At 43.3% G+C, this 14959-nt stretch overlaps 1 protein-coding gene across 2 annotated transcripts in view; it reads right to left on the bottom strand.

The window, feature by feature from the left end:
* The window catches only part of LRRK2 (leucine rich repeat kinase 2), a 119819-nt gene that overhangs the window by 72916 nt on the left and 31944 nt on the right, over positions 1-14959 (bottom strand). For both annotated transcript variants that reach the window (XM_077835196.1, XM_077835206.1), the window contains exons 9-12: positions 14085-14209; positions 12619-12698; positions 11851-11957; positions 10053-10182 (exon numbers count right to left, since the gene is read on the bottom strand). In XM_077835196.1, coding sequence (XP_077691322.1) covers positions 10053-10182; positions 11851-11957; positions 12619-12698; positions 14085-14209 — 442 coding nt within the window. The remainder of the gene's footprint in view (positions 1-10052; positions 10183-11850; positions 11958-12618; positions 12699-14084; positions 14210-14959) is intronic.

Here is a 14959-nt window from a genome sequence, read left to right as displayed (position 1 = left end):
TCCAATTAAAAGGACTTAATGCGATTGCATATGGCTACTTTCATATGTAAATATGGTTGTGCAGCACATTAACATTCATGTGATAAGGAAATAAGAGGAAATACCTGATCAGCAAGATGAGGAAGTTACTCACCTTGTGCAGTAATGCAGTAACTATGGTTCCTTAAGATGTGTCTGTGTCCCTGTGCCGCTGATCAGAGATCTTTGGCGTCTGTTCACCTGGTGCATGTGTGGCTCTTCGCCTGCCACGAGGCTACCCAGCATGCGCGGGTGAACCCTCCTCAGTTCCTTCTCTACTGCAGAGTCAAAGACAAGAATTCCGAAGTAGAGGGGAGGTCATGGAGCACCCACAGAGATACATCTCAAAGAACCATAGTTACTACATAAGGTGAGTAACTTCTTCTTCAAGCAGTGTCCCTGTGGGTGCTCCACTGTATGTGACTCCCACCACTGGAGGCTGGGGCTTCAGCGTTGAGGCTGTTATAGATGATAGCACCGTGACACCAGATCTGGCATCTGCAACTGAGCATCCCAGGATGGCATAATGTTCTGCAAAGATGTGAGCAGATGCCCAGGTAGCTGCTCTGCAGATTTCTGATATAGGGACATCCTTGGAGGATGCAATGAAGGAGGAGACTGATCTCATAGAATGTGTGCGTATTGAAGATGGGAGTGCTACATTATGTATCTGGTAACAGAGCTTGATACAATTCAAGACCCATTTGGAGAATCTTTGAGCTGAAATTGCAGTACCTTTTGACCTATCTGCCAATGGAGAGGAAGAGTCTGAGATTTTCTGAAAGCTCTTGTTCTAGGCCATGGCTCTCCTCACATTGAGCATATGGAGGATGGCTTCTCTATTATCCTGATGATGTTTAGGATAAAAGGTTGAAAGCTGAATAAGCTGATTTATATGAAAAGTGGAAGTCACCATGGGAGTGAATTTCAGATGTGGTTGAAGAGTGATTTTGCCAGGGAAGAACACAGTGAAAGGAGGGCAGGGGATGTGTCATCAGGGCCATATTTCCCCTATCCTTGCTGAGGTAATGGTAATCAGGAATGCTATCTTCATTGAAAGGTGAGTTAATGAACAAGTGGCCATGGTTTCAAATGGCTGTCTAGTCAGTCCTTTTAACACTAGGTTGAGATCCCATTGAGGAGTGGGAGGTCTGGGTTGGGGAAAGAGGTTTGCTATGCCTTTGAGAAGCCTCTTTGTGGTCAGCTGGGAGAAGACTGAGTATTCTTCTACCCCCTGGTGGAAGGTTGCAATTGCTGCTAGGCGAACCTTTACCAAGCTGATAGACCCAATTTCTTGAGAATTAACAGGCAATCCAGGATTACTGGTAGGGTGGCTGCATTTAAGGTGACACCTTTGGGCTGACACCAGATTTGAAATCTCTTCCATTTCTGTAGGTAGTGTGACAAAGTTTCGAGCCTGTAATTGTGGGTCCTGCACTTCCTGGCAGATCCAGGGGCCTCAAACTCACTAAGGCCCCAATGTGTCCTTCCTTTCAGAGTGTAGTGGCCAGAGTCACAGCCTATTGAGTTACTTTCATCACAGGCCAGTATGGGAGATGGAAAGGGGAAATACCCCACAGTCTTTGTTGCTCCATAGAGCTTATTAGGTCCATTCAGGAGGTGCCAAGTCTTGCTTCCCCTCTCAAGGGGATCTCTGTAGAGTATGAGAGGGGAGGGGAACCTGGGTCCACCCTCTGCTTCGGGTTCCAGCCCAGGGATCCTAAGGCTAGCAGCTGTGCATTTCCCTCCACCTCTAAATGCTGCTTTGATTCCCTGGGCCACTTCCCCCATGGTCCCCTCTTCCTAGCTTCACCCTTACCTCAGGATACAGCAATGCTTCCTCCTCCAGATCCTTTCACCTGGGCTCTCTCCAGGGAACTGGAAAGGAAAGCTTTTAAGCAGTCTGAGTGAGACCTTGATTGGTTCCACCTGTCTCCATTAGCCTAATGACCTTAATTGGTTAATTGGCATCAGGTGCCTTGATTGGCCTGGAGTAGCCTTTGTTTGGCTCTCCAGGGACCTGCTGATCCTGAGGCTGATATACCTGCCTTCCCCAGATGTTATATCCTTCTGGTCTGACTCCATCACAGTAGGTAGTATGAGTAGCTCCCTTCCGATGCGAGGCTGATATACCTGCCTTCCCCAAATGTTATATCCTTCTGGTCTGACTCCCTCACAGTAGGTAGAATGAGTAGCTCCCTTCCGATGTGTAACAGCACCTCCAGTACCTCCTCAGAGCAAGATGTGCTAACACCATGAAGGAACCAGGCTTTGAGTCACAGAATCTGCAGGTTGGGATGGAGTGCGCGTCCTGCATTCTGCAACAGCAGATATGGAGTGATTGGAACAGTCATCAGTGGTCATAATGTCAGCTGTGACAGGTAAGGGTACCACATCTGCCTGGTCCAGGTGGAGCAATCAATGATGTTTGCTTTCTCTTTTTTCACTTTCAACAGGACTTTCAGAATTAGAGGGAATGGGGGGAAAGGTGTAAAGACGACCCTTGTCCCATGAGAAGAGAGTGTCCTTCATGAAGTGTCATCCAATACGTGCTCTGGAGCAGTACTGAGGATATTTCTTGTTCTGGTAAGTAGTGAACAGGTCTACTGTCGGTGTCCCCCATTGCTGGAATATGTCGTGTAGGACCACTCCATTTATTTCCCATTCATGGTAGAGTGAGAACTTGCAGCTGACATTGTCCACTGTTGTGTTGTGTATTCCTGGGAGGTATTCCCACTGATATTATGACATTGTGGGAAATGCACCAGTCCCATAGCTTTAGCGCTTCCATACAAAGGGAGTGTGATCTGGCCCTCCTTGACGGTTTATGTAATACATGCAGGCCACATTGTCCATCATGGCTTTGTGTGTGTGTGTGTGCGTGCGCGAGAGAGATCAGCAGGAGGAAGTGAGCACACACATTTGACCACTCTGAGTTTGAGGAGGTTGATGTGAAGGCATGTTTCAGATGGTGACCATTTGTCCTGCACCATGAGACCACTGAGATGTGCACGCCAGCCTATGAGGGATGCACTGGTGATCAGGAGTAACGATGGGGGAGGCCGAACAAATGCAATTCCCGTACATACATTTACTGGGTCTTTCCACCAGTCCATGGATTACTTGACCTTGTTGGGCATCGAAAAAAATTTATGATCTCTGTTCGGCCTGTAAACCAAACTGAACCAGGCTTGGAGGCATCTCATGCACAGTCTGGCATAAGCTATGACCGATGTGCCTGCGGCCATATGCCCTGGGAGCTGGAGGCAATCTGGCCAAGATTTGGGAGCTGGATTGTATTGTCTCTAACAGCGTGGATAGGCTGAGAAATCTGTGTGGTGGGAGGAACACTTTTGCCTGGATGGAGTCAAGGTCAGCTCCTATGAATTCTAGTCTTGTACCGGTGTTAATGTTTATTTGTAGACCCAGATTCTGGTACAGATTCAGTGGTGTCTGGGTGACTCCCTGGGCTTTGGCAAAGGAACTGAGAAGGCAGTCATCCAGGTAAGGATAAATCATGATTCCCCGAGAGCATAAGTGAGCTGCTACCACTGAGAGAATAAGCTGGGGGCCAACAAGAGGCCAAAAGGGAGTACTCTGCACTGGTAGTTCTCTTGGCCTAGCATGAACCTACGGTAACATCTGTGACTCAGTATGATGAAAATGTAGAAGTATGCATCTTGGAGATTGAGGGCAGAAAATCAATCATTGATAGAGTGACCATCTTCATATATCTGAGCGCTCTGAGGTCCAGTATGTGTATCCAACCTCCCTTTTTCTTTGGTATTAGGAAGTAGCAAGAATAGAAACCTTTGCCTCTTAGATGTATGGGCATAGGCTCTATGGCTCCTATACTGAGGAGATGGCTTACCTCCTGATGTAGCAGACTCTCATTAGAAGGGTCCCTGAAGAGGGATGGGGAAGGGTGTTTGGGATGGGGGAGGGAGGAGAAATGGATGGCATATCCATCTTGGATCATCTCCAGCATCCAATTGTCAGAGGTTATCCATTCCTACATGCTTCAGAACGAGATAAGATGGTCTCCAAAAGGGATAGGTGCGGTTAGTGAGGAGAATGTTCTACAGGCACCTCAACCAACCCATCAAAACTGCCACTTCAAAGTTGGGAGCTAAGAGAAAGTCGGTTGAGAATCTGACTGCTGTCGCCCGGGGAACCTAGACTTCTTCCTCTGTGGCTCATAAAATCTCTGAGTACTGTGAGTGGGGCTTGAACGGTGGCTGAGGGCTGTACTTTCCTTTGTAGACAGGAGTATAGATCCTAAGGGATTGAAGAGTTGCCCTAGAATCCTTCAACATGTGAAGGGATGTGCTGGTTTTCTTGGCAAATAACTTCGTCCCTTCAAAAAGAAGGTCCTCCACTAAAGTTTGGACTTCTTTAGGGAAGCTGGATAAATGAAGCAACAAAGCCAGTCTTATCACAATGGCTGTGGAAATGGAGTGTGCAGCCGTGTCAGCTGCATCTAGTGTGGACTGGAGGGACATTTGACCAGTTGGCCCTCATAGGCTATGGCCTTGAATTGTTTCTTGTGAGAATCAGGAAGTTGCTCAATAAAAGGAACTGAGTTCCATGTAGTTCTGGTCGTTACATTTTGCCAACAAAGCCCTTGGTAGTTTGCTATGCGGAACTGGAGGAATATGCCTTCCTGCCGAACAGATCCAGGCATTTCCAGTCCCAGTCATAAGGGGTGGATTTGAACTGGTGCTAGCGGCCCTTAGAATAGACTGCATCCACAGTAATCAAATACGGAAGCAGATGGGAAAAGAGAAACTCAGTGTCCTTTGCTGGCACATAATACTTTTTGTCTAGCAGCTTGCATGTTGGTGGGACTGCTGCAGGGTTCTGCCATATGACTTTGGTGGGATCCAGGAGTATCTCCTTAATAGGGAGAGCCACTCTGGAGGAGGTGGAGGAATGTTGTCCATCAGCTTGTGGTGAGACTTAGTAACCTCCTATAACAGTATTTGCAGGGGTTCAGCCACTCCCTGTGCCAAGTCGATGATTTAACTGGGAATTGGTCCTGCTTCGAGCAGGGGGTTGGACTAGATGACCTTCAGGGGTCCCTTCCAACCCTGATATTCTATGATTCTATGATTCTAAGTCCTGGAATAATTTGAAATCAACCGTCAATGGTGGAGAGGACATCACTGTCTCATCTGGTGATGACGATAAGTGGGCTTGAGGAGTGACTTCCTCCTCCACCTCAGCCTCTACTTCCTCCTTGCCTGTTCAAGGGGTTCAGAAGCTCCTGAAGCTGCAGCTGAAGAAGAGTGTCTCCTTGTTTGCTGGTGTGCCACACTACAGGCATGGGAGGCTTGTTGTCTCTGAGCCTGCCAAGGGTCCTAGTATGGCTATTGTGATGGGTAGGGGCCTGGCAGTTGGTACCACAGTTGACCAAACCAGGGGGACAATAAGTCGGATGTCCATAGTGAAACTAAGCCCCATATGACAAGTGAGAAGAGCAGTGGGAATCCATGTCTTCTTGCTCACTTTCTGACTCTTCCAAGGCAGGAAGAATTTGGTAAGTCCACGGCTCTGGGTGAACTCTGTAACGAGGCCCCAGTACTGAGTAGGAGCAAGTCCGGTGTATCAGACACCGAAAGATCCATTGCACACCAGAAATCTGGCAGTGTGGAAGGCGTCAGTAGTGGAGGTGGCTGTCTGTCCCAAGAGGCTTGCACCGATTGGGCGGAGAGGTGGACCTGGTAGTGAGTTCTGTCGGTGTCTGGTACATTGGGGTCAGTACTGGTGCTGACATCTGTACTGAGGGAGCCTTTCCCGGAGAGGATCTTCTATGTTTTCGCGCTTCCACAGTACCGGTGCTTCGTTGTCCTTGCCCATTGGGTCTTTAGGTAGTCTAACCTTGCTCAGTCAGCTTGGTATCACACTTGCCCTGGGTACCAGATTTAGATGGCTTCAGTGCCATTGGTACTGATAGTTTCCAGCTTGATTGGGGCTCTCTATGGGGACTCACTTACCTTTTCTTAGAGACCTTATGTGAGTGGCTCATCTCTGTGGGTTCATCTCCCTTTGAAGGGTTGTGGTGAGAGCTCCTGCCGGGACTGCAGAGGTTGAATGGCCGACTCCATGAGTAGGAGTTTGAGTCTTAGCTCTGTCTTTCTGGATCTGGGCTTCAGTTGCTGACACAAGCCACACTTTTGTGGAATGTGCGTCTCTCCCAGGCAGCGAACACACTGCAAGTGTTCATCAATCACTGGGATAGATTCCTTGCAACTGAGGTACTTTTTGAAGGCGGACAAGCTGGGCATCCTTGTCCATGGGATTCCCCCCACACATTGGGGTTGGGGGAGACAAGCTTTTTTTTCTTTTTAGGCACGGCCAAATAAAATAAAAAAAACAAAGAAAGAAAGCTTTGACGGAAGGTAAAAATTAGCAATTCTAAGAGTTAACGACCCACAAATGGACAGCTATAACTCCATTACTAGCCAAGGACAGTTGAGAAGGAACGGAGGAGGGTTCAACAGAGCACACTGGCCAGCCTTGTGGCAGGCAAGGAGCAGCGTATGCATGGACTGAGTTGACACTGCTACCAAACTTCTCCGATTAGCAGTGCAGGGATGCAGACACACCTACAGTGGAGCAACCACAGGGACGCTACTTGAAGAACAACTATCACTTTTAATTCAACTGTTTCTAGACAAACAATGGCTCCCAGTTATAGCAATTTGGAAGAACAGGGCATGCAAATTCATTCATTACATCATGTTGAAACGGAAAATAAGAGATTTCACCACCATAAAGAATTACAATAATTTGGCTTGAAAAGAACCTTCTTTTTTATAAAAATCTGGTTCAAGTAGAGTGAACTCCATCTCTGATTAAAGGATAAAGAAAAAAATAGATTAAAAATATACTTAGTTAAGTGTAAGACTTCAAGTCTTAAGTCAGGATTTTATATATTTACACATAAATTAGAAAATTATCAGCACTTTTATCAACTTTTGATTAACTCTATATCCGTATCAGCCAAAACAGAGCTGTAATTTTGTACTTGTTAAAACACTTCAGGCACAGATTTTCTTTGCATGCTATTTATTATTGTCACCTGTTCTGAAAAGGAAATGGAAAAAGGAACTGAAAATTTGTTTAGCTTCATGGTACTGAGAGCCGTAGTATTCTTTTTAACTTTCTTAAAACCACAGTAATCTTGATGCCTGCCAGTGCAACAGTGCCTTGGGATTATTTTCTCTCTTTTCCCAGAAATGTTTACTCCATTGTTGTATGCATATATGCTGGTTTTTACTTTACAAATGAGACAATTTAGCATTTTATAAAAAAAGGATATAACACAATGAAAATGTCAAAGTAAAATGATATCATATAAAGTCTAATGAGATTGCTTAGGTAAATAGGGACAGTTGAATCAAAATTTGTGGGACTGAATGCAATGCAAGGCTTAGATCAGGGGTGGGCAAACTTTTTGGCCCAAGGGCCACATCAGGGTTGCAAAACTATATGGAGGGCCAGGTAGGGAAGGCTTTGCCTCCCCAAACAGCCTGGCCCTTGCCCCCATCTGCCCTTCCCACTTCCTGCCCCAACTGCCCCCCTCAGAATCCCTGACCCATCAGCCCCCCTCCCCCTCCTTGTCCCCTGACTGCCCCCTCCCAGGACCCCTGCCCCTAACCGCCCACCCAGGACGCCTACACTATCCAACCCCCCCTTCTCCCTGTCCCCTGACTGCCCCAACCCCTATCCACACCCCCTGGGACTCTCATGCCTATCCAACCCCTCCCCCCCGTTCCCTGTCCCTTGACTACCCACCCCCTAAAACCTCTACCCCATCCAACCCTGCCTCCGCTCCCTCTCCCCTGACTGCCCCAACCCCTATCCACAACTCTGCCCCGACAGGCCCCCTGGGACTCCCACACCTATCCAGCCCCTCCTGTTCCCTGATCGCCCCCACCCAAAACCTCCGCTTCATCCAATCACCCCTTGTCCCCTGACTGCCCCCCGGGACCTCCCACCCCCTTACAATGCCAGAGCCAGCCATGCCACCCACCCACCAGGAGCAGCGGGCCAGAGTGCTGGCGGCGCAGTGAGCTGTGGCTGCAGGGAGAGGGGACAGCAGGGGAGGATGCCGGGAGCTAGCCTCCCCAGCTGGGAGCTCAGGGGCCAGGCAGGATGGTCCCACGGGCTGTAGTTTGCCCACCTCTGGCCTAGATCCTGGAAGCACTGATGATCATGCCAACTGACTCCAATGAGACTACTCGCACACTTAAAGCGTTGGCAAGATTGTGGCCCAATTCATTACTGTATTTCTAAGCAAGTGTCAGGGTTCCCTCCCCACTCCGAACTTTAGGGTACAGATGTGGGGACCCGCATGAAAGATTCTACCAGCTTAGGTTAAAAAACTCCCCAGGCACAAATTCTCCGTTGTACCTTGGGTTTAAGTAATGTTGCCACCACCAAGCGATTTAACAAAGAACCAGGGAAAAGGACCACTTGGAGTTCCTCTTCCCCCAGCAATCCCCCCCCCCCCCCCCCAACACTTACACCCCCTTTCCTGGGGAGGCTTGAGAAAAATATCCTAACCCATTGGTTACGAAATGATCAAAAGACCCAAACCCCTGGGTCTTGGAACAATGGAAAAATCAGTCAGGTTCTTAAAAGAAGGATTTTATTTAAAGAAAAGGTCAAAGAATCACCTCTGTAAAATCAGGATGGTAAATACTTCACAGGGTAATCAGATTCAAAACACAGGATTCCCCTCTAGGCAAAACTTTAAAGTTATAAAAAACCAGGATAAACCTCCCTCTAGCAAAGGGAAAATTCACAAGTTGAAAACAAAAGGTAATCTAACGCGCCTTGCCTTATTTACTTACTCTTTCTGTAATATCAGAGACTTGTACAGGATGGTTATAAGAGAAGGAGATTTTTTGACCTGATGCTTCTCTGCTTTCCCCAGAGAACACACCAACAAAGCCTTCCCCCTCCCCCTGCCAAGATTTGAAAGTATCTTCTTTCCCCATTGGTCCCTTTGGTCAGGTGCCACCCACGTTATTTGAGCTTCTTAACCCCTTACAGGTAAGGAGGAATTCTAGGCTACCCTTAGCTGTATGGTTATGACAGCAGGTTACAGTATCTTTAAGGCCATTCAGAAAATCCTTAAGTGAGGCAAAGCACTAGGGGGAAATGGTTCCCACAGAAGTAAGCCTACTTAGTAGATAGGCTATGTTGACCAGTGAGATGCTTATTTTTAGAGTGAAATTCATCCCAGCACACAGCCTGAGCAATCAGACTATGTGAAAAGAACTCTGATAGTTGGACGGATGAAAAAGAACTGGATAAGTAATTTGTAATAAATTTGACAAATTTCACTTTTTGTGAGTTGTCCAAGAAAGGTTCATGATATTCTTCATTTATTACTTGAAATTTGACACAAAATTCCTGTGAATAATTCTTTTGTAGCTTATTCATGTGCAGCTTGTTGAAATGATTTAACATTCAAAATCTGAGCTGTTTTGATAGGCACATAGGATATTTCTGTTCCTTGACTGAATAAGTAACACTTAGAATCAAGTTTCCAGTGCGGGTACTCATGGCTAGGAGTTCTAAATTTGTCTGCTAACATTCTGTTTCTGACAACTTTCTGAACAATAAATGCATTTGTGAGAATATCTGCAGAAAGTGAGTATAAAGGTGGAACAAACACCATCAAAGGGAATTACTTTAGCAACTGGAATTAATGTTTGTGAAAATGTCCAATATTTGTTCAGCTCTACATGGAATTCACTGTGGCTTACAGGCTGCCTGTACAGTCCATTTAGTGATGGTATCCACTGTACATTTCTGGGGGTTCAAAGGACTCAGGAGTAGTCTCTTTACCCCACCCCTCTGTACAGTTGACCCTAGGGCTTATGAAATTCAGACTATGTGACTTCAGCTCTGCAGTAAATTTTCACCCTACATGAAGTAAATAACTGTCAATTATTTAAATATGTCTTAAAACCTGCACGAGATCACCACATGATCCCACATTACTAGATATATCTTACCTTCCTTCAAAAACACGATTCAGCATTTTGCAGGCACTTTCAGCCACTTCAGGGGAGTCTGAATGTTTCTTCATTATGTCCAATGCATTAATGTGTATTCCTTTTGCCAACAGAACCTTTCTAATACTTACTACAACATGAGAAAGCATGATATGAACAAACATATATATTCATGTATATATTCATTTAGGCTGTGATCCCGCCAACATCTGTGCATCTTCTAACTAGGAGAAGGCAAGTAGTCCTACTGACGTCAATAGGACGTCTTGCTCATTTGAAGTTATGCATGTGTGTAAGACTTTGCAAGGCTAACACTTTATTTACAAATTTATATACGTACAAACTAGAATGGAAAATAGTATAGGCTGGAGTAGAGTGTATTTGCACAACTTAGCCCATATATTTAGGATCTTAAAAGTGCCTAATGGGAACAAATACAGCCAATATTTCCAGTTATGCAAAGTCACCATTATGGGATGCAGGATTTATCCTTGAGTCTATTTTTAATTGTTTATTTTATTTCAAAATAACTTTTACTGTGAATTGTTCTTCTGTGATCACGCAGGAAACCGAAAACTTTAATTTTCAAAATAAGGCTCCAAAAATAAGTGTTACTTTCTGCATGGGTCCAAAGTCTTTCAGTTTCACCAACATAACTCCATTTACTTTAATCCATAACTGAGATCTGATTCCTATTAAGTAATGAGTACATCATACCTGAAATAACACTGCAGAATAGAATAGTCGTGTTTATACCACACTGCATCCTGTACTCGTCATCATAACTATCATTAACTCCTGCCTTTCAGAAGCTAGTATGTACATTTCAAACCATTATGTAAATTGACTATAGATTGTACTTGTAGATTTCAAGATGCTTCTCCCCACCTATTATTTCTGCGTTAAGTACGTTATTTTAAAAGGGAAAAAAAAAAAAGCAGTGGGAGAACTTAAAAAAAAAAAAAAAAAGGCAAAACTCAAAGACCTTGGGCTGGGATTTTTAGAAGGAGCTTAAGTAAGTTAGGCTCTCAGCTCCCATACGATTTCAATGGGAATTGGATACCTCCCTCCCTTAAGCACCTTTGAAAATTCCACTCCTTGTTGTAATAAAATTGTATATCATAATGTATACATACTGTGTGTTTGTATATCTATAGCTATAAAATCCAAATATATAACTTTTTGCTCACATGTAACTAATACATCTGCATGATTTGGGTTTATGCAGAAAGAAATATTGTTACATGCATCAACAACATTGTACTATACAGTTCAATCTGTAAATAATTGTATTGGGAGGGCCTGGAGGTCTAGTGACAACATAATGCAGTCTCACCTGGGGAATGAGTGTTAGGGTGCCAGTCTCTAGGGTTTCAGAGTAACAGCCGTGTTAGTCTGTATTCGCAAAAAGAAAAGGAGTACTTGTGGCACCTTAGAGACTAACCAATTTATTTGAGCATGAGCTTTCGTGAGCTACAGCTCACTTCATCGGATGCATACTGTGGAAACTGCAGCAGACTTTATATACACACAGAGATCATAAAACAATACCTCCTCCCACCCCACTAGAGTGTTAGGGTGCCTCACTCTACCTAAGACTATCAGGGGCAGGAGCAGCAACAGAACGAGGGCCATGATCCTGGAAATGCTTATGTGCATGCTTAACTTTCAGTGCATGAGCTCTCCGAACCCTAATCCCTGATGATATAATGTAAACGTATCCTATAATATTACTGTAATGAATTGTTGATGAAGGCTGACAGTGAAGACGAGGGTATCTGGTACTAAATTTCCTTACCATTTTGTTCTGATAAAGTTGCCAAGGCATTAGCAGCTGCCTGAAACACTTCTTTTGCTGTGGAATGCATCAGCATGGCTAGCATTGCTTCTCTGTGTATGGGGTACCTTTCACAAAAATAAATAAATCACTGTATAATGGCCATATTACAATGATTATAATACATGTTTAGGAATCTATATTAGAATTAAGTGAAATTATTCTTTGTAGATCATAATACTAGGTTGTTAATATTTTGCCATTGCAATAGTTAAAGAGAAAGCCCTTTAAATAGTTGCAAACTGCACATATTAGGCCAAATTCCTGTCTCCCTGACATTAAATGGGAGCTTTGTCTAAATCAGTCAAGGTCCACAAAAGAATACAATAAACTGTATTTCAAATTTGGCTATCATGGCATCTCTGAGAAGGAGGTAACAGAGATTCTACCTCTGTCTCGCCCATGTCCAGCTTCTCCTCCCTGATTCCAGTAGTGCCCCCTCCACCTCAGCTTTCCATCTAATTTGGGGGCTTATTCCTCATCTTTTTCTCCCAAGCTACCAGGTGGTTCAAGCTCCTCTCCCAGCCCTAATCTTTTGGGAACAGCAGCAAGCTGAGTGTCTTCAGGCAGCATCCTCTGCCCCAGGTATCGCTGCTGGCCCTGCCCATTTTGATGAATTAGAAAGCAATAAAAGGGAAACAAAGTCAATTAATTAACCCACGTGACCTAACAATGAGTTTTGAACCCCTCCGTGCTCCCAAATATATAGTTCAAGTTATTACTACTGACTGTTTATCTTCATCTCCAATTTTCTTATGAAGGTTGCATTGGTACATCAACAGATTGTTCAAAGCCCAACAGGCAGCCCCCTGAATTTAAAACAAGAGCAAAATAAAATACTTTTAAAACAAATACAATTTAAAATAGCTACAAAATTATTTTTAAAGACATTTTATAAATAGTTCCATTATTTTTGCCACTCTGTTGTTGATGTTAACACATCAAAAACAGATAAAAAAACAAACAGTTATGAATAAAAATACTAATTCAGTCACAATTTGTTATCCAGGTTGTTATGATGACAGAAAGCCTCACTCTATTATATATATATATATATATATATATATATATATATATACACACACACACACACACACACACACCCCTCTCATGTTCTTATTGATGTTTTATTTCATAAATAGAGTTTAGGAATTTCTCTGGCTTGCTTTTGTTCAAACAAGCCATGGACCATCTCTTTTTCCCACTGTGCTAAGTAATACCAAGTTGATAAGGGAACAGACACTGACCATACAAGCTATATGTCTCTCATTCTTTTTTTCAGAGACTTGTGGCTCTTGGGTTAAATTTATAAACAATTATATTTCTTTCTCTTATACTGTGGTATGAAGGCTACTGGGTACAATCCCAGGCCCCACTTCAGCCCCCTACAAGGTCTTGCATTGGTCCTCTGTACCACCTGTGAATTATACCCTTACTGACTACATATGCATGATCTGAAGAAGTGACTGAGACCAGCCCATTGAGGAGATGAACTAATGGAGAAGTGACAAGCATTGATTCCTAACTCCAGTTCAATCATCAAGAGCTTATCTATGTGAGAAAATGTTATTGTGTTCAAACATGAATGTGAAGAACTGAGTTAGCTGACACTATGCTGACCATTACTGACCAGTCAGTGTTAGCTAGAATAAATCATTTTCAGCGTCATGTCAGCTAATGATGATCACAAATAGGATACATTTCTCCTTATTCAGACTTCCCTTTACTATAAATAAATAGTTTGTTAGTCAAGATTCACCTACTGATTTGGGGGAATATTTAACTTGTTTCAGTTTGCCAAGAGAAGAATATTCTTCACAAGTGGGTCTCACTCTTATAAAAGGTGTAATCTGATGGACACAACAGAAGATATTGTAACTGAATGAACATACTGTTTTACAGCCTGTTGGGGTTTATTTATTTATTTATTAACAATCTTGAGTTCTCTTGCTTCTCTAAATCATGGCACCCTCTAACAGGTGGAAAGAACCTTTCTGTGAAAAAGAGTGGGGCCAACATGTCTGCACTTCTATCATGAGAAGCCATTATTAATAATTAAGCAAAACCCAATCTTTATTTCTCCAAACTATAATTTTAGTACATTTGAGAGAATTACTTTGCTAAACACCTTAACTTGTGCATTTAATTTTTTTAATTTTCTCTCTCACACACACTCACACTCCCAAAATTCTTACCTGTACATCTACGTTTTTTCGGTGCAATTTTAATGCTTTATAGCATGCTTCCAGCCAATATAATTTTTCTCTCTCTTCCTCTTCTTTTCTTTCCTCTAAGTCTTGATTTAAAAATATTGTTTCCGCTTGAAAATAAAATGACAATCAATATTTATTGTGAAAATAAAAGATTTAGGACTTGTTCTCACTCTGAGTTACGCGGGTGTTCATCTCTGCCTATGCGGCTAAATCAGATTTAGCCAAAGCTGATTTTACCAGAGAAAGGTGATATAAGCCAGTCCCTTCGAGGAAGGATGAAAATTTCTGACACAAGTTCTGCAACAGATTTTTCTCATTTTCTTTGACATTATGAAAATATTTTAAAAAGTTTATTACAGACAAGAGGGTTTTAAATTAAATGTAGTTCTGTCTCAGGCCACATTTCTAATTTAAAAATGCATGCATACGTTTATTTTCATGTTCACAAAGAATACTGCAGATGTTAAAACATGACCCTATGACACTTCTACACTGCCATTCATCACAGAGTCACCATGATCTTCCAGCACTCTTCTGTCATTTGGAAAAGAAGGGTACATTGAACTGGCTAAGAGAAGTATTGGGCAAGAGTAAAATAAAATGTGATTTTAAACAAGCTGGTTTTAAATTGTCAGTGAATTTCAGTACTTATGAAAATGAATGGTTGCCAACACGGTACTAAAGGTTACACAAAGTAGGCACCATTCTGCTATCTGCTACACCTTTGCTACCCTTATTCACATGAGCAACCCAACTGACTGCAATGTGACACAGAATTATTCACATTTGTAAGGGGTTACAGGATCACACCCCTAACAAATTAACAGACACCCACATTTAGAAATTGTGGCCTTAAT

The sequence above is a fragment of the Eretmochelys imbricata genome, chromosome 1 (genome assembly GCF_965152235.1).
Source record: "Eretmochelys imbricata isolate rEreImb1 chromosome 1, rEreImb1.hap1, whole genome shotgun sequence".
NCBI lineage: Eukaryota > Metazoa > Chordata > Testudines > Cheloniidae > Eretmochelys > Eretmochelys imbricata.
This window is presented reverse-complemented; position numbering and strand designations above follow the sequence as displayed.